Genomic DNA, 26,322 nt, shown 5'->3' with positions numbered 1-26,322 from the left:
GATTCGTCAATATAGCCAACTCACATTTCAAATAGAAATCTCACTAGGGTTTCGTCAATCATTAGCCCTTGGTTTTAACAGATTCATTGCTGATCAAGAATTAAACAAAAGATCAAGGCTTCGTCAATCATTAGCTCTTGGTATCCAACATACTCATATCAGATCACAATTGGACAAAATAAATGCAAGGCCTCCAAACAATTCCATCAACTAAATCACAAGGGTTTTATCAAACAAGTAGAAATAATAACAAGTAACTCCAGCAGTTAAATTCCATCAAAACTGAAATGCTTGTAAAGGTTATTCAAATAGCCAAGGGCTTCATCAATCATTAGCCCTTAGCATCCAACAAACATTTCTGACAACGAATAAACAATAAGTTGGTGTTTTATAGCCCCAAAATTCATGAAAGTTTAATAAATAGTTTCTTTATCCAAACTCGGCTAGGAATGGAAAATTTTCCAGCAACTACATTTCAACATTTCTGGTTTAAATCCTCCAGCACATCAGATGTTTCACTACTAAGTATCTTACAAAACTTATGACAACATTTTTCAAGCATATCCAATCATTATCCTCCAAGAAAACAAATTCAGAAACCACTACAAGGTTCAGTTTCATTCCCGCAGCAATTTGCAAGTTTTTCCAGCACTTTGCTTCACCATTTTCAACCAAATTATCAATCGTATCAAAAGTTTCACATCTATGCAGCTTACTAGGCTTAAAACACGCCTTTCTCATGCATTTCTAAACCATTTGATTCCAAGGAAAAAAATTCCAGAAACAAGTTAAATTTCCGGTTCAACCTCTCGGTTTCCAAAATTTTCCAGCTACTCAATAGTCGTATGTCCAAATTTTCCTTCGGCTAAAACAAGGTATTAGGTACTCAAATTCGACGTGTAAAATCTTAACTAGCCAATTAACATTTCCAGTTCAAAATCATATGCAAACAACAACTATAATCGTCTAAATTTTCCAGCTCCAGTCTCTCAGATTACCAAAGAAAATTTCCAGCCGCTCGTTAGTCTTAAATCAAATTTTTTTTCCTCGGCTCATTCAGTGATTTAAGTACTCAAATTCAACATGCAATTACTTAACTAACTGATTAACATTTCTAGTTCAAAACTCAGATTCGATCAACAAGAAAATCATCCAAATCTCCAGAAATTGGTTCAGCTAGCCTCGGATGAAGTTGCGTGCGACAGTTTGCATTTTATTCTTATTTTTTTCTTGCTTTATCGAGCTAATGAGTTGCATGTAGAGCTTAATCATCTTGTTATTAACCAGCTAATCACAGTTACAAGCTCCGATTGTCAAGAAATAAACCAAGTAAAACTGCATTATTCCTAATCAAGCTCAACCGAGCTCCGATAAAATTGCATACAACAAATTCTTTTGTTTCATCTTAATTTCTTGCTTAGCCGATTTATTATCCTCATTCAATACTTAATCATCTGATTCTTAGTGATATAATCACGTTTGTCAGCTCAAATTACTCCAAATAAGCAAGAATAATGCTGCATTTTCATTTCAGCTCTCGGCCGAACCATCTCTGTCAAAAATCAGATTTCTTATCCTTTGATTTCATCATCCAAGTGCTTAACCATTACATGCAAGCTTATAACCAGAATCATCTACCTATAGTTAGTTAGTCTAGGATTGGATTTTACCTCGGCTTGGGAGTTCAAGTTGTGCGACTAGCAGCTACCAAATTTAATTTTTTTCTCGGCTCGCTGGTGAGCTTGGTATGGTTGGTTCGGGTTCAGCTATTGCAGACCGTGGCGTTGATTGTTGGATTGATCCCAGCTGGGTGCAGATGAGGAGGGAAAATGGATAGCTCGGCAGTGATGAAGGGAATGGTGGTGGGTAACTCGCACAACTCACCTTTCTCTCTCTCTTTCCCTCGGACAGAACATAAGTGAAATTCACAGTCTCACTCTTTTCTTGCTCAGGCTTGCGGGTGTAAGAAGTGATGGCTTTCGGTCCTCTTCTCCAGCTCACAGATGAGGTGAAGAAGGACTGCAGGTCTCTCTCCTTTTTCCTTCTAGCTTACGGACAGAACGAGGTAAGCTCGCGGTTCTTTCTTTCTTTTCGCTCTCGGTTCGTGGCAGAGGAGAAAAATGGTGATTACAAGTGCTGGGATGATTTAAAATTGGGGTAGTGTAGTATTTGTAGTGATTTGAGGTTGATAAAATGGAATGGCCGACCGTGGATACAACTGGATTGTTTGGAGTGGAGAGTGAAACCGGTGGAAAGGATTAGGAATGCTGAAATTTTGAGCTTGTCCGTGGAGTGGCTGCATGGTTAATAGTGGAGGGGTGTTTCGGTCTTTTCACATCTCTTCCTAATATCCACTTATGTCCTTAGTTCTATTCTAATTTGTAAAATTTTACCCCAAATGTAATTTAAACACTTAATGCTATACTAAGTTTGCAAAAAAAAAAAAAAAACTTAATTGTCGAAGTTTTTACGTCCCAAGCTTCCCACTTAATCTATAGCCTATTGGTCGTATAATGGATTGGTTAATATGATGGATTAGTTTAGCCTTTCGACATTAATACATCCGAGTTACCAATCTGAAATTTTCTCCTTAACCTCACAAATTCTTACACCTTCGAATTTTTAGGAAATTGATTGAACGATTAATGTAGCACTAAAATATGTTTAGTTAATCTATGAATTGGTATGTAATAATTTCCAATGGCGGGAATGGAGATAATACGGGCATGGTAAATTTTGAAATGGAGGAGGGCTGATTTAGTCTTTTAGCATCTTATTCGACCTTCCACTTAAGTCCTCATTCGTAAGCTAATTCCAAAATTTTTACTTCAAATGAAATTTGTTAGCCTACTAGTATTTTATTCTTGCAAAAGTTCAATTATCGAGATTTTAATGTTCTAAATGTAACTGTAAAGGATTTCCGCTGACACTTAATATTATTAACGCTTAGACTTGGCTATCGGAACTCAAAGAATTATCCTCAAGGCATTAAAATAATTTACGCCAAGAAGTATTAATTATATTGGCAAGAATCAAATAATTTTAATATTTTGCACAATTAAGTTGTTTGTAACATAACAACTACTTTTACGTACTTATTTAAAAACAAGTAGGAATAGAGATAGGATTTATTTAAGAATCAATATGCAATTGGAATATACCTAGGTGAATATATATATATATATATATATATATATATGTAAGCACTTTTTTCGAGGTTCTCACATCTCTCTCTCACTTAACTAACAAGAGAAAAATTCTAGCAACTTGTCCCCTAAATTTCTCAAGTTAACGTTCCAAATTTCAACCCTATTTTCATGGCAACCACTAATAATCAAGATAACATCTCATAAGTATACAATATATATTTTGGGCAAAGAAATCTGGGAGACGATCAGTATTCCACCCCGTAGAGGTGTAAAACTCAGCTACCAAAAAGTGAGGATGCGCACCAGAAACCTGGCTGCTAAGTGGTTCATTGAAAAGCCATCGATCATACCAGAAATTGAACTTGATCACTTGCTTCACGTGAAACTTAAGCATGCGAAATATTCATGGACTAGAGTAGGCAATTCGGATCATATCATTCCCCTTCTCTTGAAAGTCATTTGTCCACAAATTGACAGTGCACTGCAATGTTGGAAATAAATGAATGACCACGAGCCATGTTGCATGTTGTTTGGCCAGCCTCATGATGCTTTCGAACAAAGACATTCTCCAAAACAAGAAACATCTTGCATAAAGCTTGTGAAAATTCCAGATTCCACTCCAAAGCTCTCTAATCAGCCTTTCGTCAGGAATGGTCGAATTTGGACTTACACAATAAATTACACAATTAGCATTTGTAGGTATAAAACCATTTGATAGCTTACCATTCACATTCACAAGATAAGGATTTTCATAGTGATGCTAAATGAGACTAGAAAAATCCCGAATCTGGTTGTGCAAAGTTACAAAATTCCCCATAAATTGTTGTTGTTGATGTGGCCTATCTTGCACGGATGGAACAAGACTAGAATATGTAGCTTGAATACATTCAACCTGAAAAAAAATCAAAATATAATAAACCAGAAAATTGACTAAGAAAGGTTGGAACATCATTATCGAAATAATAAGGATGGCTATAATTGTGAGAACCCGTACTTTTCCCATTTTTTTAGGGTTTTATTTATTTAATGGCTTGTTTTCTGCGTTTTCTTTAGTAGGGAAATTTTCTAGATATTTTTAATGAGCAGATATAGTTTTTGGATGATTTTTCTAGTATCAAATAGGTTTTGAGAAATTAAGAGTGTATACCGGATGTGGGACCCATTAGGGCGAAAAGTTCGGAAAAATTCGACCAATTAGGTTAAGTTCCGGATACTGGGTGAAATTTATCGGGTGTTAAGAGATAAGTAGAGGAGGTGAAGTGATTGATGTGAGAGGGAAAAAGAAGGATAGGAATACATTAATGAAGTGACAAGTGTCACCTTAAGAGTGGTGGTCACTTATTTGACTTTTTGACCTTTCTTACCAATTGATTAAATATCTCAAAATTACCACAAAAATCACTCTTTTCTTCACCATTGTGGCCGGCCCTCTCTAGCTAAGAAGAAAGAAAAACTCTCCAAGATTCTTGCTTCCATCTTGCTTGAGTGTAATCATCCAACCATTTGATCTTGTTTCTACTCCATAAAATCTCTCCATTTGGTACTAGAAAGTGATTTGGTGAAGTGTTTAAGGAAGCTAAGGTGTCCAACAACTCTCCCTCTCTTGTTTACTAGGTGAGTGGTGATTGAACTTCCTCCTACACTTAATGAAGCTTAAGTTGTGCTTAATGGTAGCTAAAGTGATGAATTTGTGGTTTATTTCTTGGTTTGAGATGAATTGGTGAAGTTTTCAATTTATTGATGAATTTTCTGGTTTAATTGTGATCATGATGTTGTGGTTATCTATGATGGTTGGAATTGATGGCTAATGACTATAGTAGGTGTACATGATTGGTAATTGTAACCAATTTTGGGTTTGGAAGGAATTTGAGAAAGTTAGGGTTTTATATCCCCAATTCTGTCCGGTTTTGTATCTCATGGTTAGGGGCCGAATTGGCCTTGGTTCAAAACATGAAAGTTGTAGGTATTGATGTTTTAAAGGTGCCTGTAAAATTTCAGCTCAATTGGAGTAGTGTATAATTAGATAAGCCGAAATTACTATTGCTGTTCTGGGTTCATCAGGATTTTAGAACTGCGTCTAAAATGGGTTGTTTTGACTGGAATTGTTTTGGATTTGGGTGTTGAGGTCTTCTGATGAAATGTACCTTGATGTCCTAGCTACCATATGCCTTTGGAATTTCTGCATTTGGACCTGTTTAGACTGAGTTGTACTGATTACAGCATAGTGTAATTTGTAAACCTGCAATTACGGTTCTGGTTTGTTATTTGGCATATTTGACTTAGTTGTGCTGGGATTTGGACTGAGTGACCTTCTACATTGTTGTAGCCCTGGTTCTTAGCTTCGAAATGGTGGGTCTTACACCCTAATCCGATAATCGTAGTGCAAGTTGTGTCATTACCGCAAAATGAGGACAAAACTGTTTTTTTTTGTTAGGGCCATTAGTTGCATTTCCGCAATTTCTGGTTGCCTATGATGCTTATACATGCTTATGAAACCCTATTGGGGTTGTGATTGGCATTGCTTTATGACTCGTTATCGAGTCTCATTGTATTTGTTTACGTGTTTTAGGACGTGACGAGGGTTCACGACGATCTTTTAACGACGGTGTATGAAACATCACTTACTTGAGTGGTGAGTATACTACTCACTTGAATGTTACAATGTGGCTTTGCTATATGTGATTTTGATGCCTTGAAGGCTTATTTGGCTATTGGAATTGATTGAGGTGAGGGTGTACTTGACCGCCCTCACCCCTTGTGATACCGTTAGTGACTGTTTACCGCTTCACTGATATACTGCACTTGCTATATGAGATATTGAATTCACTTCATGAAAAACTGATTTGGTGTCGTCTGGACGAGTATCCAATGGCCTTACGGTACTACTGAGCTCAACCCCGTTGGTAGTCAATTGAATCGAGCCGGCGAGGGCTTGGTCGTGAAAATTGACATGCCACGGGGACTGTACTGGGGAATCTTGTAGTAATGAGACTCTTGATTCCGGTAAACTCGAGTATTACCAAAAGCTACTGATTGGAGTGCGGGCCCGGTTGGGGTATGTTTGGTGGAAGGGATGGGAGTGAAGTGGGTTCTACGGTTGGTACTCATAAACGTTGACGGAGAGTCAATGAGATTGGATCAAGAATGTACGCGTGGAAATGGGCTCTTGAGAGCCGACCGTATCCTTTTACCGACTTGTTTTATTCTTTAATTGTGTACTTGAAATGAAAGGTTATGCTATATGCTCTTTGTTGCTTATGTGGCAGTAACTCACTGGGCTTAAGCTCATTCCGTTCTATTTGTTTTCCTTACAGGAAATGACCACTTTTGGAAAAGGTTGTGTTAGTTGGTTGTCAAGTTGAGCTCATGTAAATGTCTTTTGTATAGCTCTTTGAATGAAATCCTAATGTGTATTGGGTTCAATTTCTTTTGATTGGCAAACCGAACATGTATATCCGTGATGAATCGTTTTGATATGCCGCTTTGGCTTTTGGCTTGTAAATGTTACATTTCAATGTTTGGTTGACATTTGGTTGGATTTCGGATTAACTCGTATTTCAAACGGCAAAAGAAAAATTTGGCTACTCTCGGCCTAGTATCCGGATTCTGACGTGGACGGTACTGTTCATCATCGGCTTCGTTTTTTCATTTTTTTTTTATCTTGTGATTTTGACTTGTTTTATTAGATCGACGTGAACTGGTCCGTAGTCCTGGCGAGAGCTGGGCAGGCGGCCCGTCGAACCCTCTGGTTCGCCTTAGGGGGAGGTGGGGCCGTCACAGTTGGTATCAGAGCCACTTCGCGTGGTCTCTGCGCGGAGTGAGCTTGGGGCCAAGTGATGTCATGGTCCTGCTTTTGGTGAAAGTGTTTAAAGGTATAAGTGCTCTTTTGTGCGTAAGCTATGAACTGTGCATGTCATAAGTGTAAGGATCATTAACATGGGACATGAGGAAGTTAAGTATGTATGTCGGGTAGGAATCTTTAATAAGGACGATTTACGCTTGGGACCGGCCGGCTCGAGTTGTGAATTATCTTGGATGGGATTCTTGGGCCCGGATACGAACGAAATAAGAGCGCCTAGGTTAGAGGACTTGGGCAATTGTGGGACATACGTGATAGGCCTTAGGAATACATTATTCTCTTTAAGATGAATGATATATTTTAAGTTGAAATGTCAGTTAACTAACGAATTAATGTTTGTAGGTATGGATCCGGGCAGTTCTAGCGGCATGGGACCGGGACCGAGACCTCCGAGTGCGAGGGGCCCAGAGGACCGGGTGCTGCGTAAGCGGGCGATCCGATATCGGAGGAGGCTTGGGGAGCCTTATAGTTTGTATTCCCCTTTTGGACAGGTGTCGCGCCGACCCTGTGAGTGCTGGTATACCTATGGCTATCCTGACGAGGTTGTTTTAGCGATGGATGACGAGCGTTATCACCTAGGAAGGACAGTTGAGACTTTGAGGGCACAGCTGGAGGAGGCTAGAGAGTTTAGCCGTTGGCAGGCGTTGCGCGTTAGGGACCTGGAGCGGGATCTTCGACACACACACCAGCACCTCTTCACTATGAGGATGCAGCTTAGGGAGAGGGCCCGGAGTATTACGTTTGACTGTGGGGTTTTACTAGACATGGCCGCGGAGGCACCACCACGAGCTACTGGTCCAGAGCAGATAGGCGAGATAGATACTTTAGGTTCCGTTGGGAACCGGGGCCCTAGTGGAGGTGATTAGGGACGCTTTTGTATTATGAGTAGCTGGTAGATTACTTTTGCTAGGACTGGCATGGCTAATTTCTTTGGTTATTTGGTGGACTGACTAGATTTTTGGAGCCGGAGTGCTCGTGTGCATAATGGGTTTTGTACCAACTGGAGGTCGGGTACTTTGTATATATTTTGGTGTGGTTTTGTAAATAAATGTATATATTCGAGTATTATCTTTTGGTACCTACGCTTTTGCGTGCTTTTCGTGTATTTGTTTTGTGTTTTTATTTTGTTTCTAGTTGGAGTATTACGCACACGATAGGTGTGGATCTATAGACTTTTGCACCTAAATGGCCCCGGTACTCGAGGTAAAGGTAGAGGGCGAGGACTAATTCCGAATCGGCCAAGGTGGAAGGGACCAAACCTAGGGTAGTTGGTTGTCAAGTTGAGCTCATGTAAATGTCTTTTGTATAGCTCTTTGAATGAAATCCTAATGTGTATTGGGTTCAATTTCTTTTGATTGGCAAACCGAACATGTATATCCGTGATGAATCGTTTTGATATGCCGCTTTGGCTTTTGGCTTGTAAATGTTACATTTCAATGTTTGGTTGACATTTGGTTGGATTTCGGATTAACTCGTATTTCAAACGGCAAAAGAAAAATTTGGCTACTCTCGGCCTAGTATCCGGATTCTGACGTGGACGGTACTGTTTATCATCGGCTTCGTTTTTTCATTTTTTTTATCTTGTGATTTTGACTTGTTTTATTAGATCGACGTGAACTGATCCGTAGTCCTGGCGAGAGTTGGGCAGGCGGCCCGCCGAACCCTCTGGTTCGCCTTAGGGGGAGGTGGGACCGTCACAATAATAAGTTTCAAGTGTTGAAACTCTCTTTGGAATGGCACTTGACTGCTCAACAAGTAAACTAGCTTTAGATGAAAGATTGAACATATGTTGATAGCAAAGAAATTGAACACTTAGGACACAAACTCCATGGAATATCTTAAATCCTCCAATTGATGTAGAAATGGAACAACTCAAGACCAATGCAATTGCACTTTGCTTATCCTACACAAGACAAGAAACATTAAACAAGGCAAAGTTAAGTTCGTTAGTACATCCATAACCTCTCCTAACATCATTGGCTTTGGCAATAAGCGATTGTTTTCCCATAATTGCTGATTCATTCATGGCATTTTTTCCCTCATGTTTAACTTCGGCGTCTTCCTTTTTCTTACCCATCGAATTTTTCCCTTTCTCACTCTCACTCAATTCTAGCTCAAGTTCACTCAACTCTTTTGATTGTTCACTCTTATTTTGCATTTCACACATCTCAACTTGCTCTACCTTCTAGCCATTTTGCTCAAATGGATGTTTCAAATATACTAGGTCAACACAAAGTTACTCAAAAGTAAGCGACACAAGCTTTGTATGATGGCAATTAAATGTGAAGGAATACTTATTAGTATATCCATTATATTTGACTTCTCAATTAAACATCCACCATTGTCCCAATAGCACATGTGTCACTTGAATGGGAACTACTTCACACAACACCTCATCCACGTGTTGGCCAATACGAAAAGGAACAAGTGTGTGCTTAGTAACCCAAATATCACCACTAGCACTTTGCAACTTGTAAGGTTGAAGATGATCAATGGTTGGAAGATTCAATTTCTCAACCAAGATAGTACTTGCAAGGTTAATTTCACAACCCTTATCAATGGCTAAGCTGCAAACTCTATCCTTAATGTGGCAACGAGTATAGAACCAGTCATTTTGTTAAGTTTTGATGATTTTCAGTTGTTCAGTTATATCACGCAATGCCACAACATTTACTCCTTTAGGCACAAGATGGTGAAGCTCCATATGAGCATTCGTTTGTTTCATACTTATATTACCTGCATGAGAATGAAAGTTAGTGGTAAAATATCTCACTTCATTCCCTTACATGTTTCACTCACACTCGTGTTTATACTCAAATAATCACTCTATTGACTTCACCAAACAATTCTCTAAGTTGTCGATATCCTTACTTGAAGAAATCCGAAATTTCTCAAGTGGTTCAATGACTTATAACCAATAATTTGCAAGAAACAGTGACATTTATGATGTGGTTCACTTGGCTTAAGATGGACATGAAATTGGGTTGACTTTAATGACTCAAATTTGCAGGAACTTGCTAGAAAATTTCCAGGTCTAGTTTGAATAAGGAGGGCAAAGAATAGGAAAGTAACTAAACTTGAACATAGAAGACTCAATTAGGAAACTAATGACTCTTTTAGTCCAAGACTAATTTGGACTTATTAGGGCTATAAAGACTCGACAATAAGCTAGAAATAAGACTCAAAATAATTTACTTTGTGGCTGGACAAGACTCAAATAAAACAAGACACGAATGGTAGAAATTTTGAGATCCTAGAAAACTTCTACCCAATTAGGAGTGGCTGAAATTTGGAAACTTCTTGGACGACCAGATTTGGAAATTTGTTTGGGAAACTTGGGTTCACTTTTGGAAAGCAAGATATTGGTTTCAAAACTTTTCCAAGTGGCTTAATCAATTCCAAGTTGGACGAGGTTAATGTAACCAAATTTACGTAACAAACCAACTCACAATAGGTTTTAAAATTGCGAGCTATTCTTGATCCGTTTCCTTTTTCTTTTTTTTTTCCTTTTTTTCTTCATGGATCAGATTCTCTCTTCTTTTTTTCATTCAAGGTTGCTTAATTCCAATACAACAGCCGCAAGTTGAATTTCCAAGAAAATGAATTAGGGTTCAAGATTTGGAAAGTTGGTTTCAAGAGATTCAAGAACCCAAGAACTTCAAGGTTTGTTGTTGGAAATTAGTCAAAGGGCTCAAGAAATTCAAGATTTTGTCTAGAATTCAAGAGCTTCAAACGTTCTCCCAAGAAACAAGCAAGGTCAGCCATGAATCAACAAGAAACTAGTGAGCAGCCATGAATTTTCCCCACAGGTAATGACCAGATTTTTTTTTATTTACTCTAGTGGACACAAGACTTCAAGAACAATAAGAGACAAACACAAGGTAAAAAAATTCTTTTTGGATGAACAGTAACGATGTACAGTATGCTACAGTATGATGAACAGTAACGATGAACAGTGATGATAAACAGTACCGAATCATTATTTTTTTTGTAGACACACAAGAAGGAACGCAACACAATGATTGGAGGCACAGGAAAAAGAACACTGACAGATTGGGTAAAAGGAAAACTAACGAAGGAATAAGAACACAAAGACACAAAAAAAGGATACACTTGATACCGTCAACTAGTTCTGATGCCAAGTTGATACGACCCCATCCAAGGGTATGAACTTGTATCCCACCTAGCCCTGGACCTAAACAAAGAAATCAAGTTGAAGTGGAACCCTTGACCCTTCTAAACCACGAAGGTATGAACCAAGATAAATTCTTGACCCTCAACCTAATAATTTAGCTAACCAAAGTTGTTGGTAGATGATGCCACAACCAATTGTGGTTATTGGTTGATAAATCAATGAACACTCAAGAAGAATTCTCAAGTATTCAAGTTGGATGTCTTGGACAAGAGAGTTGCGAAGACACGCAAGTGTTTGCTGGAAAATTTACTCTTCATAAAATCTGGAAAACAACGTTGAACCAAGGCTATATTTATAGCCTTTACAAGACTTAAGTATCCTAATCAATTTGGAAACAAGTAATGACTTTTCTAAACCCTAACTTGACTAAATTAGGAAACTAACTAACTTAAATGGGCTCAATAATGGTCCACTTGACCTGGCCTTTATTGCATAATTCAAATGACTAAATTAACTCTTAATCTAACTCCAATTAAGAACTAATAATGCTGGAAATTATCTAAACAAAGACAACATGAAGTAAGCTTAAACAGTTTCGGATCTTCAATGAACTTGATCACTTGCTTCACATGAAACTTAAGCATGCGAAATCTTTATGGACTAGAGTAGGGAATCCGGATCATATCACTATTTCTACCTATTGTCATCTTCAAATCAAGCATGCAACCAAATCTCTCTAAAGTATATGGAAGGTTGAAGTTGCTGGCCATTTTACCTTATTTTTCTGCTACATATCAAGTTAGAAGTTGGCTCACCTTCTTGATTTTTTCTCGGCTGGAAATGGAGGCAAGACAAGGCTTCTCTCAACTGGAAGTGGAGACAAGACACTCTAGTCTCTCTTGGTTGAAATGGAGCAAGATAAGGGAATTCTCTCAGCTCTCTCTCTAGTTTTCTCTCGGCTGAAGTGGTGCAAGATAAGAGAAATTCTCGCAACTGTCTCTCTAGTTCCTCTCTCGGCTGAAGTGGAGCAAGACAAGAGAATAATGCTAGCCAAAAGTATTGTAGGTCATGCAAGATAATCTACACTTGGCACTCCCTTCTCACAACTTGTCAAGCATGCATAAGTCAAGAACTAATCTAACAATTACCTCACACTTTTATGTTATTATGTTATGCCCCTACTAATTTGTTATTCTAGTTAGAGTTAAATCCTATAAGGGTTGATCCTACACAAATTTAGGGTACATTCAATTTTTTTAATCACAAGAAACAAGTAAACAAGTAAATTAAAGAATAACAAACAAATCACAACATTTTCAATTCTAGATAAAAACATAAATTGTATAATTAATTTTGGGTTCTTACACTATTCAAATTTGATTTTGGCCAAAGTAGTATCATATAAACACAGGGTTATAAAAGTTCTCCCAAATTATTTTTCTTTTATTAGTTTTTAGTAATTTAAGAAAATAATAAGTTCATCATCTATTAGTTTGTTTTCTAGAATTCTTTTTAGTCATGAAAGAATCAAATATTCAATTGCACTTATTTCCTAATATATTCCCTTCACTCATTTGTTAACTTGCCACCATTAATTGAATGAACATAGTCGCATTACGAGATAGGATTCAATTGAAACTAATTATTAAGCTTTTTTTTTACACCTTTTACCCCTATCCGCAACCTTTCCACCCCCAATGGCTAGGTACAGGATTCAAATCCTGAACCTAATAGTAGGGAAGAACAAACTAATTATTAAGTTGGTATAAATTAACTATTTTTATTCTATTTAATTGCAATATTTCTCTTATAATTAGTATATAAAATTTTATAAAATAGTATTTTTTTGGTTCTTTTTTAATAATTTTTGTTAAAAAATTAACACTTTTAGAAAATAAAAAAGTGCCCGTGTAAATGCACGAGTGAATAACCAGTATATAAAGAAAGATCTATACAATATATAAAGAGAGGGAGGGTGGATTTGGTGTAAGCAATATTTGTCACTTATAAACTTTCAGTTTTACCCTTATAGCAACTACTCTTACTTTTACTACTTAAAGACATGGTTATGGTTAATTATCTTGAAAACATGTTTTGCTTCAACTATTTACTTTAAATCTCAGCATCATAACTACCAATATAGCAATTATTATGTGAAAGAAATTTAAGAGATTATTGTTTGCTTTAGCAATGAAAAATTCATTTAAAATAAACATTATACAATTTCTATTACACACACATCGAGTGTGCAAAAGGCACTGGTCTCTACATGGGCTAAATATGGGCTTTGCTTGGCAAACGAAATTTTGGGGGTTTGTCTACTACATTGCGTACATTGCTATGGAAATTTCACAAAACCTTTTGTGTTTCAGTGTTAGAAAGATGGGTGTAATACTCCGCCACCCCCACTTGCCACCCATCCTTGCCACCAACTGCCACCACCTATCCCACTAACAACTGCCACCTTCTTCCCTCCCTTCTCCAACCCTACCACCACCTCTCCTCTCCTTCGTCCACCTATTTCCCTCTCCTTTTTCTTTGCTGTCTTCTCATCCTCGATGTGGTCAAGATCAATTTTGCCCTTCCCCTATTATTCCCACCTTGCCACCACCTCTCCCCTCTATCCTTCTTCCCTTTCCCCCCTTCTTGGCTTCCCCCCCTAAAAAAAAGCCTAAACTAGTCTAATCTGAACTAGATCTGGTCCAGACTTGGGGTTGTGAGCATCAATGATGGGGAAAGAGGAGGAAGGAAAGGTGGTAGCGGGGTAGGGAGAAGAGGGGAAGGGGAAAAGGTGGCGGGTTTGATCTGGGGATAAGGGATAGTGAGAAAGAGGGAAGAGTGGAGGAGAAGGAGGGAAAAGGGAGGGAAGTGGTGCTTGAAATCATCTATCCCATATTTTGTCTCTATCCAATCTTTGTTTAACTATCACGTATATTGTGCTATTGAATTTATACTCCAATAGAATCCTAAGAGTTATTGATTATTGGACTTATCACAATAGAATCCTACGAGTTATTAATCAATACACGTGGTAGTTAAATAGAATGGGACAGACGAGATAGAAACAAAATTTGGGACAGATAATTTCAAGCAGGGAAGTGGTGGCATGGTAGGGAGAAGAGAGAAGATGGGAAAGGGGAGTGAGAGGTGGTGGCAACTAGAGAGGGAGTTGGTAGGTAAAGGAGGAGAGAGGTGATGGTTGGTCCTAAGGGATGAGATGTGGTAGAGGACAGTTTGGGGGGGAGGGAGGGGGCTATGAGGATCTTAAAAATTTCATTAATTTTTGAAAATTAAAATCAAAATATTATTTAAATGTTGAAATTATTAAATAATATGTATTTATATTTAATAATGTGTATTTATATTATTAATGATGTTTTCACTTATAAAAATGTTATATTTTAATTTACATGAATTTTTAAAAATTTATTTGACGGTTCGCGTTCGACTAAGCGTTAGGGTAAACTTTTGCGCACTGACGTGCAATGTAGCCCTAAGTTGAAATGTAGGATATGTAGAGGTTATAAAAATGTACAACTAAGCTGAGGATGTGTTAAATGGGGAATTCCTACCAGTAGATAAAATTCTCGCGCGTAAACGCGATTCAATTCAAAATTTTCCCACCATTATTAGCATGCCCAAAAGTCAATTAGACTACTCCCTAGACTACCCCAATTTTCCTCCCATCTTGTCACCAGCTACCACCCTTTTCTTACCCCTCTAAACTTCCGCTCCTCTGCTGCAAGAAGAAGCAGAAACCGCTGCCTTCCAAGCTCCAACAGCCTCTCATCTTCAGCCACTCACACCCAGTCTTCAAGCTTCCATTTTCAGCTTCCACCTCCACTTCTTGCTGCTGTCCAGATCGAGCAAGAGGAAGGAGAGGATCGTTGTTGCTGCTGCTACTCTCGCTGCTCCTGCCGCTGCTACTACTGCTGGGTTGTTCGGACCAGGGTGAAGGAGAAAAACCAGCTTCCTATTTCTTCCTTCCACGAACCACAGAACCATCTCAAGCTCACCAAAAACCCCAGAACCCCAGCCCTCTTCATCTTCAGTCGCTGCTGTGCTGCTGCGGTGACTGGCCAGACCGAGAGGGAAACAGAGAGCAAGGGAGCCGGCTGATCCTCTGTGGTTCTAAGAGCAACTTGAGGAACTAGACAATACATTTAGCTAGTAAACAACCCACTTGAAGGTAACAAACTCCAGCTTAGCACCTTAGCCAAAAATTTCAGATTTTGCAGCTTGTGGTTCTTGAAATGTTAACTTGCGTTGGTGAAACTTGTTGGGTTGCTGAACCTCTAAGCTAATGATTGATGAAGCTAGAGGTGTTTTATGTGTTTATATGTGTGTTTTGTGGTGGGTAAATGTTTGGGAAATTTTAAGAATGAAAATGGAGAGCTGGCCGAAATGGGAAGGCAAAATTCCAGCTTGGTTACCGGTTGTTGTTTTGCAATTTTTACTTAGGTAATGAACTGGATTGCTTGTTGGGAGGTTAGACTAGTTAGTTGTGATTGTTATGGACTTAAAGTATGACTTATAAGTTGAAAATGGTTGAGCAAAAAGAGGAGAAAATTCTGCTCTGCTATAGCCGCACAAACAGGCTTGACTTTCTTCCATTGTTACCCGAATTCTTGAGCTGGATTTTGTGAAGTTATTGGGCTATTTAAATCATGTATATGTTCACCTATATGGGTAGCTTATTATTGTTGAAAATTGTTAAATGTGGGCTCTATGAACTCCCACTTTGAGTTGATGGCTGTGATGATATTTGATGATGGTTTTATTGTTGAATTAGTGCTTAAGGAAGTAGATTAAAGGTGCATTATTGCTAGAAACTTCATTGAGCTCTTGAAGCAAAAAGTTCCGATTCTGCCCCTGCCAAGACCGACCTTTTTCATGCGAAATTCTGAGGTTTTAACGGCTTGTATTTGATGTTTATGTGTTGTTGGAGTTGTGTGTAAAGTTTCGTTGAAAGATATTGAGCTTTGGTTGACCAAAGGTGATGAATTCCAAAACCAGCAAAATCTGGAAATTTTTCCCGTATGGCTCAGGCAGCCATTTTGTTTCGATCATAACTCTGCCCTATGACATCGAAATTGAGTGCCGTTAGCGCCATTAGAAACTAGACTCTTCCAGATTTCCAACGGTGTAAAATTCACGTCCTGGTTCCACCTGAGTGAACCGTGGCAGTCTTTTAAAGTCACCTGTCCTGCTCCACTGGTTCACTGGAAGCCAGGATATGAGCTGCGTTTTGTTGCCAGATTTCGAGCTAGTTATGAGTAGAATTTTAAAATGATTTCTTCTGAAAAATTGTATCCCTATGAGTGTAGTTTCCAACGCTACCAACCATGCTCAAATCTAAGTTGAATTGAATGAGATGTGACCAAAATACGAAAACTGCTCTGCTGTTGAACCAAACTGTCCAAATTTCCCAGTTTGTGTTCGAGTTTTTGATCTGATTCTTGACAAGAAATTGAGCTTCATGGATTGTGTAAATGTAAAGCTGAATGTCTATGGTCATTTGAGGGAAAATGCATCACTTTCGTAGTTGAAATGATGTTGAGGAATTGAAGGAAAAGGAAGGTATATGCTGTCCAAAAAATTCTGGAAATTTTCCAGATTTTAGTCGAATTTTGGGGGTCAATTTTGACAAATTTTTGAACTACTTGGGCTGTATGCATGTTAACCTATATGGGTAGTATTGTTTGGGTGAAAATGTAGCTTTTGGGTAGTTGAAAAATTTTGGATAAATTGAAGGGGAAATGGACTACTTGCTACCGAATGCACCTGAAATTTTTCCAGCTTTGAATGATAATTGTGAACTGTTTTCATGATAACTTGAGCTCAAATGATTTGTGTGTTAATTAAGGGGTTTGTATAGCTCAATTTGGGACAAAAATCTAGTAGAGGTTACGTCCAAAAAGTGGACCAAAATCTTATTCTTCAAGAAGATACCAAAACAGAATTTTTGTTTGAAATTAGAAATGGTTTGATGTTTGGATTTCATTGTGGGTAAATGTGGACCAAAGTTGTCCCGAAAATGTTTTCTAGCATTAACCGTTGTTACTAGGTCCACTTGAGTTGATAACCTTGAATTTTATTAGACCAAATGCCCTATTTTGAGGAATTTGTCAAATCTGGAAATTTTCCTAAAAACTCAAGTTTTTGCCTTCATGAAAATCATTGGACTAAGTTGGTCGTGGAATTTGGCAAACTTAAGGAGTTTCTATTTTATAGAAATTCTAACGACTAGTTTTACTTGGTTTATATGATTGCCTCTTAAAGGAATTTCCCAAGATATGTTTGGGAAAAATTTGAGGGGAAAATTCCTCTAAATGGTTTAAATGTGATTTTTCTCAACTTGTGACACCAAATTGGTGTTAAATGGCTTATATGATTCTAGAACTTGGATATTGGAATATTTGACGAATTTAGCAAGTTTTTGGGTTTTAAAGAAACCTCAAAATTTAATTTCGCTCGATTTGTGGATTTCACTTTGAGAAAACGATTAATACTAGTTTGGGATTTTTGAGTGAAATTAAATGCTAGTTGACTCGAGTTAAATTCGCCAACTCAAAAGTGAAAATTTATGTGAATTATTTGTATGATTTTAGGAGTTGGTGAAGAGCACAATCTCGATCAAAGTTTGGAATTCTAGACACTTCACTTGAGGTGAGTGTCTCTTGCATGAATCGTGTTTAACTGTTAGTTGAACTACTTGTTAAAAGTACTTGCTAGAGATATCATGAAATGTTATATGCTATGTGATTGCGTGAAATATCACAAGTACAAGTGTTGCAATGTCGATTGGAGCGTGGTCTCGTCGACTAAATGAACCAGACGGATGCACGTACCATGCTCTATTAGAGTGGGAGGTACCTCTCTGCCGTCTTGGTAAAAGTGCTTGCAATATTCGTGTTGGAGTCGGGCCCGAAAATAAGGGGGAAGTCGTTGCTAGGAGACGTGTAGATTAGGGAAAATGTCTACATGGAGATTAGATAGTGAAAGTTGACGGAGTGTCAACTACTATAAATTACCTGATCAAGCGCGAGGACTTTGGCTCCTGAGAGCCCCGTATCCTTTTCTTGTCATGTTATTTCGCTTTCTTAAATTGTTAAGTGCTTACTTGTCTATTTGTACTTGTTAAATTGCCTTATGTGAATTGCATGTTTCGAGGCACCACTGAGCTATTGGCTCATCCCTTCCAAATTGTTTTCCTTGACAGGTTCTGAAATGCATGAAGTCTTGGAGAACTAGAACAGAAATGTTATATTTTGAATGCCCACTTTTGTAATTGTACTTTTGGAAACGTTAGTATCTTTTGGATGATTTTTGTGTTTTTGGGAAAATGTGAATCCTGTGGTGCTTCTGTGCCCTGGATTAGGAACTTTAAATTGTAAATTAAGTTGAATTTAAGTATACTAAACTCGACGTTTTCGTTGGTACTTGGAATTGTGTTTTGGGCTGTATAAGTTGAATTGTATGAATTATTTAAGTACGTGACTTGCTCGAGAAGTAAGGTTTATTTTCGATTTATATTTGGTGAAATTAGTTACTAGAGTGCGTGAGTCCTAGCGAGAGCTAGGCAGGTGACCCGCCAACCCTTTGGTTCGCCTTAGGGAGAAGTGGGGCCGCCACAGGGGCATTTGGGTATTTTAGGGAGCTTTTGATATTTCACTGTCAATGGTATATTAAAAAAATTGTCTCTTTCTAAAACAGGGCAAAAACCCATTTGCCAAACGAAGTTATGATTATGAGCAATTACAACTTGTCAAGTTTATCCTTTATTGTGATTAATATATTGGTAATTGTTGAAGATAAATTGGCGACATTCTAAGCAATATTGTAAGCATCATATGTCCCTTGATAGAAATATGTGCTTGCTGCATCATTGTTAAGCCTAAGACCTTGTAACTTTAACACTTCTGAATTAACTTTCAAAAAGAATTATTGATCATGTACTTTGTTTTCCTAATCTTCTAAGTCTAGTGATAACATGTATTTTGGGAGAAAACAAATCATCACCATATCATGAGTAACCTATTGGTGTTTATAGGAATAGCACAGACCTAATACAAAATCTATTAAAATCTATTTTCAAGAATACCATACCAACCTATTATTTACAATTAAAATCTATTTCAAGAAAACCCTTACTAACCTATTATTACAAAAATACTCATACTTTTTACACTTCTCCTCAAGTTGGAGCATATATATCAAAAGTGTCCAACTTGTTATAAATGTATTTCACCCTAGAGCCTCTTAAACTCTTAGTGAACAAATTAACCAATTGATCTACAGATTTTACATAAGACATCCCAATTACTCGTTCAATCAATTTATCTCGAGTAAAATGGCAATCAACTTCAATATATTTAGTCCTCTAGTGAAAGATTGGATTAGATGCAATGTGAATAGTTATTTGGTTATCACACACTAAATTCATAAGCTAGTTATGCTTAAACCCAAACTTAAGTAACATGCTCTTCAACCATAACAATTCACACGTCGTGTGAGCCATAGCGCAATTTTCAAATTTTGCACTTGACCTGGGGACAATTGTTTGCTTCTTACTCATCCATGACACTAAATTACTACCAACAAACACACAATATCCTATGGTTGACCTTCAATCTGAAATAGAACTAGTGTAATTTGCATCACTGTATCCTTCAGTATGAGTATGTCCATGATTTTGATACAGCAACCCTCTTTTAGGAGCATTTTTAAGATACCCAAGAATTTGTATAACAGCATCAGAATGACTAGTGCTAGGGGTCTTAAGAAATTGACTTTTTTTTTTTTAATCAAAATTTATTTATTCAAAAAGAACGAACGCCGAAGAATACAAGGCTTTGTTCAACACCATTTAATGCCTAACATAAGGAACTGCTAGCCTATCTAATCTCAGAAGAGCTTTAATCCTACGTGGTATCGCTTCTTCCCCGTTGTACACCACTTCGTGTCCCAATTGAGCCGAAGCCATTGCATCAGCAACCATATTCGCCTCGCGATAAACATGACTAACCGTTGCCCCCAGGTTTGCTAGTAGACACCGTAGCTTCCGCAGCACATTGCATAGTGGCCAGTTTGCCAAAGCCCCCGAGGAGATCATTCGAACGAGCGTATCCGAATCGCTCTCTGCCCTTACCCCTGTGAAGTGCCTTTCCTGGCAGTAGTGGAGACCCGCGAGTAGAGCAAGCGCCTCCGCATGTACCACACTCACCTCCCCAAACTCCTTGTAGAAGGCAAAGATCACCTTCCCTTCGCTGGACCGGACCACGCCTCCTCCGAAAGCCCCCGCTGAAGTGACACTGGCATCCGTGTTCAGTTTCAGATACTGCGTAGGGGGTTTGACCCATGCCACCAGCGACGGACTCCGCCCTGCTACCACCTGCCTTCCTTTAGCCCAGACACAATCCCCGTCTCCCCGAAATGCGCGCCCTAATTTCTGCGCGTCCCCCAATTGCTCAATGAGGTTTCCCACCTGCCCAATAATACGCTCCGCGCTCATTCTCGATCCCTCGAAGTGCGCATGATTCCTAGCTCGCCAGATAAACCACAAGGACGCCACAGGAACGATCACCCGTATATGATTCGCTGTCACCAACTGGTGAGATAAGAACCATGACAATAGCAGCGAGGGAACCGCGTGGAACCCCCTCTGCATAACACCAAATTGTTTGCCAAAATGCCCCCAGACAACTGATGCCACTGGTCCCGATCCAAATAGATGCCCCACTGTTTCCCGAGCCCTTTCACAGCAAGAGCACCTGGACCCTAGAAGAACACCTTTTCGCTGCAGTTGGTCATCCAAAGGAACCCAATTTTTTACCAAACGCCAGACGAAGAAAGAGAGTTTTTTTGGGAGAGCAGAACTCCAAATGAACTTGCACAACAGTGACCCATTCCTCTTATGCCGGAGCTCCTCCCAAGCCGTTGATACCGAAAATTCTCCAGAGGGTGACCCCTTCCAAACCAATTGATCCCTCTCCGCTGGGAAGATTTGCAGCTCCAAAATCATCGACACCAGCGGCTCCGGCAGCCATTGCCGAAGACATGCCACATCCCAACCGTTCTGGAAATAGAGCTCACCAACGAGCACACACGGCAAATCCGACCCCACCAGGAGTTGGGCCAGTGGTACCTCCGTGCACCAACGATCCTGCCAAAAATCAACCAAGCCTTCACCCAAACACCAGCGGATCCTTTTCTCCGCAAACTCGCGAATTTCAAGCAAACGCCGCCACGACGCCGGCGGCCGGTCGACCCTAGCAATGGCTGGGTGAACCCCCTTCACATATTTGCAGTGCATAAACTCTGCCCAGGCAGAATCCTTTCTCCGTAGCTTCCACCATAGCTTGCACGAAAAGGCCCTCATCCTATCCTCAAAAGAGCAGAAGCCCAATCCCCCTTCCTCCTCTGGAGCGCAAACTCTCTCCCAGGCTGCCCAGTGCACCCTCTTTTCCGTTGTGGAGTGGTCCCAGAGGAAGGCGTTGCAGATTCTTCCCAACGCGACAAACACCGCTTTGGGAGGTTGTAACACCTGGATCAAGTGCATCGGGATCGAGCTAAGCACATGCCGGATAAGAATTATTTTGCCTCCCATGGTTAGCATCTTGGAGCTCCAATGGAAAAGCCGTTGCCTCAGCTTGGTGAGCAACCCATCAAAATGTACACACCTAATTCTACCTTTTACCAGCGGAACCCCAAGGTACCGGAACGGTAATCTTTGCTCGCGAAACCCAAGAATGGACTGTACTAGCTGGAGCTGGTCAGCCGATGCCCCGGATGCTGGGGAGAACGAGCTCTTTTCGACATTGACTTTTTGCCCTGACAACGCCTGGTACCACGCCAAAAAATCCTTAATCGCGGTCAATGCGTCGGTCGAGCACCGTGTAAAGATCATGATATCATCTGCAAATGCTAAGTAGGGAACGCGTGAACCAGTGGAGATGTAAAACCTACTCTCCCGTGCCAGTAACAAGTCATGAATCCCCCGTCCTAGGAATTCGGCCACAAAAAGATACAATGCTGGCGATAGGGGATCTCCTTGTCTCCCCCCCGCGTAGACTTAAAATACCCTGAGGGCTTGCCATTGATTAACACCGAGAACCATGAGTTCGAGAAGGTCCGAAAACACAAGTCCACCACTTGTTCCTGGAATCCAAACTGGCGGAGCATGAAGAGCAGAAAAGGCCATTCTACCCTATCGTATGCCTTTTCCAAATCTAACTTGAGAATCAGGTTCGGGTCCTTCAGACGCCTATCTAGATCTTGTGCCATCTCCTGAGCCAGCAAGATATTATCAGTGATACCTCGACTTGGCACGAATCCTGTTTGCCATGGTGCAATAATCTGCGGGAGCACTTTGTTGAGTCTTGTTGCCAAAATCTTAGAGATAATTTTGGAGTTTACATTACAAAGGCTGATTGGTCGGAAGTCCCGCCATTGGCAGGCTCCCTCCACCTTGGGAATTAGAACCAAAAGAGCGCTTGACCACTCCCGTGGTTGACCCACCCCTTGGAAAAAAACCGAGATCGCCGCCACCAGGTCGTCCTTGATGATCGACCAGCAAACTTGATAAAACCCCACTCCAAAGCCATCGGGTCCCGGAGCACTATTGACCTCCATCGCAAAAACAACCTCTCGGATCTCCTCTGCTGTCGGCACCGCCATCAGGCTGCCATTACACTCCATGTCCACTGCTGGTACCGCAAAAGGAGGTTCGGGGAAGCCTCCTCTACATGCTGCCTCTGATGTAAACAATTTGGCATAGAAATCTATTGCAGAGGCCGTAATGAGTTGCTCAGAGTCACACCATCGGCCCCCCTCGTCCTTAATTCTAGCAATAAAATTAGAACTCCTTCGCTGACGAACTATGGAGTGAAAATAAGAAGTGTTAGCGTCGCCCTCGCGGAGCCACTTCACCGCCGCCTTTTGCCTCTAGAACTCGCATTCAACGGCCAGCTCTCTATTGTAGTCTGCTCTAGCCGCATTGAGACAGACCCTCGTGGCCTCATTCCTACACCTATCATATTCCTCCTCGCGCAGTCTGTACGTGGCCTCTGCTGTCTTAACCCTAGAGGTAATATTCCCGAATACTTCTCGACTCCATCCCCTCAGTTTCGTCCTTACCTGTTTCAGTTTCTGGGAGAATCGGGACATTCCCACCCCTGGTACATCCATTCCCCAAGCCTCACTAACAATCGAAAGAAAGCTGGGGTCTCGGGCCCAGACATTAAGGTACCGGAAAGAGTATGTTGACTTACGACACTCATTACAAACGAAATATCAGGCCTCGTCATAGTGAGATAATTTAGCTTGCCCACAAGTCTTCGATATTGTCCAGAATCATCTAGTAATGCACCTTGGTCTTCCATTAATTTTACATTAGAATCCATAGCAGTATCCACAGGTAGGTGACCTAACATCCCAATTCACTTAACAGATCAAATACATATTTCTTTTTGACATAAATAAATCCCATATTTAGACCGAACCACTTCAATACCCAAAGAATACTGCAAGTGACCCAAATCTGTTGCTTGAAAGTTTGCTTGGAGATTGGACTTAAGCTCTTGGATTCCCACGATATCATCACCTATAATCACAATATCATATATGTGAACAATTAACAAAACCTTACCAGCATTAGAATGCCGATAGAACACAAAGTGATCTACTCCACACCTTGTTAGACTGAACTCTATGATGACACTTCTAAATCAACCAAACGAAGTCTTAGGAGGCTGTTTCAATCTATGTAAGGATTTCTTCAATTGATACATCAACCACGAATTCCACCCTTACCCCCTACGGAGCAACGTACCCAGAAGGCTATTCCATGTACGTCTTCTTCCAAATATCCATGTAAAAATGCATTTTTACATCCAACTAATGCAAGGGCCAATTATAAGTCACTGCCAAAGATGTAAGAAGATGAACAAAAGTAATCCTTGCAACAGGAAAAGGTCTCTAAGTAGTCTATTCCATATACTTGAGTATATCCTTTAGCAAACAGATGAACCTTCACTCTATCAATTCCCATTAGGCTACACTTTTATAGTGTACACCCAGTTACAAACAGGCTTACCAGAAGGAAGAGGGACAAGATCCCAAGTACCATTCTTCTCCAAAGCAAGCATCTCTTCTTGCATAGCTAATTTCCAATCAGAATGATTTAGAGAATGGGTAACAAACTTAGGAATAGTTGCAGAATCAAATGAAGCAACTTAAGAAGAATATGACAGAGAAATACAAGAATAAGAAACAAAATTAGAAATAGGTTAAGAAGTACAATACTTCTTACCATTGCATAAAGTAATAGGAAGATCTAACTCACAGGAAGATGCGACAGCCGTATCTGAAGACCAAAGTCAATTGGCGAAATGTGTGCTGCATCAGGAGCTCTCTCAACTATGCAACTTAAAATCAATACGAGATAACCGAGTTGTGGAGTTTGATGGACTATACAACTCAGGTAATAAAGATGAAGGGGTTGGTAAAATAAGAGAAGAAAAATAGAAACATTGTTCTAACTCACTAGGCATATCTTGCTTCACAAATTAAAGAGTAGACTCAAAGAAAATAATATCAATATAAGTGAAAGAACAATTTAAATCTTTGCTATAACATGTGTATCCTTTTTACGCTCATGCATATCCTAGGAAAATATATTTAATAGTACATAGATCTAATTTGTCCAACCTGGGAGCAAGTTGATAAACAAAACATACACATCAAAAAATGCGAGGAGGTAAATTAAGAATGTGTTCATGAAGAAAACGGATGAAGTGAGGTAATTGACTACCAAGATTATTAGATGGCATATGATTAATTAAATAACATGCAGTTAAAATTGCATCGCTCCGAAAATGTTTAGGCACATTCATGTGCAACAAAAGTGTTTGAGTAATCTCAACTAGATGTCCAATCTTTCTTTCAACAACTCCATTCTCTTGTGGAGTGTGGCGACAAGAAGACTAATGGATAATACTAGATTTAGTCATAAAAGTATCAAAAGGAGGGGAAAATATTCTTTTTATTATCACTACAAAGTATACATATAGGTACACCAAATTGAGTCTTTATTTCTGTAACAAATGCACAAAAAATGTAATATAGTTTTGAACTATCTTTCATTAAATAAAGCGATGTAACTCTGGAAAGGACATCAACAAAGATTAAAAATATTTCAAACATAACTTTGAAGCAATACAAGTAGGACCCCAAAACTTCAAAATGAATTAATATAAAGGGATTAGAAACCCATTTATTGACTCTAGGAGTAAAAGAAATGTGATGATCCGACCTCTCCCTAAGGCTTACCCTAGAGTTTAGTAGACCACTTGCCTGAATCTCGCCAAAACTCACAAATAAATCCTAGAAGCAAGAACCATAACCTGAAGAACAAGAGCAATAGCAATGTTCAAACTTAAACATATATACATTCATTGGCATCGAATGTCCATACAGGCTGATAAGATAACAAAAGATTCATGCTCAAATCTAAATCAATAAAACTAAGAAGGTCACTAGGCCAATTAACAAAGGATCTAGATAGACTCTCTAGCCTTCTCCAACTCACTCGCCCACATTCTCGTCCCCTATAGAAAAAGCAAACTCAAGGAGTGAGTTTTCGCCCAATGAGTCTCCAAAACAACAAGCAAATGAAGTAGCAAGTTGGCAGTTACATATATCATAACCTCAAAGCGAAGAAAGTAAAGTTCACAAGATAAGTCATTAACATTTCAAATAAATAAGTCAGATAAACAATTAACACTTTCACACATAAGGATACAGTTTGCTCTTGCGAGCTAGTTCGACAGCAGCTTGTTCAAGATCCGTTGACACTACGTCAACCATGGGAATATAGTAACAAGTCCAGTAGAGCACCGCTTATCTCCAATCTCCATCCACTGATCACCCTCATACCGGGCCCAAACTCCAAAGATAATAGTAGAGGTAATACTCGAGTATGCCGATTCCAGAGGACCGAATCCAATGGAATAAACAATAAACACTACACATGGTTCGCCAATCTTCTCGACCAAACCCTTGCTGGCTTGATTCGACTAATTAGCCGATGGAGTTTGGAATCCCAAGTACATACCCATCCAACTTTCAAGTCATGCATATGAATATCATTTCACATGTAAATAGTATCAAGTTCGGGC

General features: G+C 39.4%; 1 protein-coding gene and 1 long non-coding RNA gene across 2 annotated transcripts; one reads left to right on the top strand and one right to left on the bottom strand.

Moving 5' to 3' along the window:
• Window positions 1–17,733: 17,733 nt before the first annotated feature.
• LOC113741710 (uncharacterized) lies at window positions 17,734–18,489 on the top strand. Its single transcript, XR_003460701.2, has 2 exons — window positions 17,734–17,812; window positions 18,366–18,489. It is a non-coding gene; the product is annotated as an uncharacterized lncRNA (long non-coding RNA).
• A 1,523-nt stretch (window positions 18,490–20,012) lies between these two features.
• On the bottom strand, window positions 20,013–26,011 carry LOC113740870 (uncharacterized). The gene is made up of 7 exons (XM_027268386.2): window positions 25,947–26,011; window positions 25,499–25,548; window positions 24,240–24,377; window positions 23,658–23,747; window positions 23,416–23,570; window positions 22,240–23,089; window positions 20,013–22,147 (listed from the first exon to the last, which is right to left on the bottom strand). Exons 1-7 carry the CDS (start codon window positions 26,009–26,011, stop codon window positions 20,013–20,015), a joined length of 3,483 nt encoding a protein of 1,160 aa, XP_027124187.2.
• Window positions 26,012–26,322: the final 311 nt, after the last annotated feature.

Source organism: Coffea arabica, chromosome 4e, assembly GCF_036785885.1.
Source record: "Coffea arabica cultivar ET-39 chromosome 4e, Coffea Arabica ET-39 HiFi, whole genome shotgun sequence".
Taxonomy (NCBI): domain Eukaryota; kingdom Viridiplantae; phylum Streptophyta; class Magnoliopsida; order Gentianales; family Rubiaceae; genus Coffea; species Coffea arabica.
Note: the sequence above shows the minus strand (reverse complement) of the source record. Positions and strands in the feature narration are given on the sequence as shown.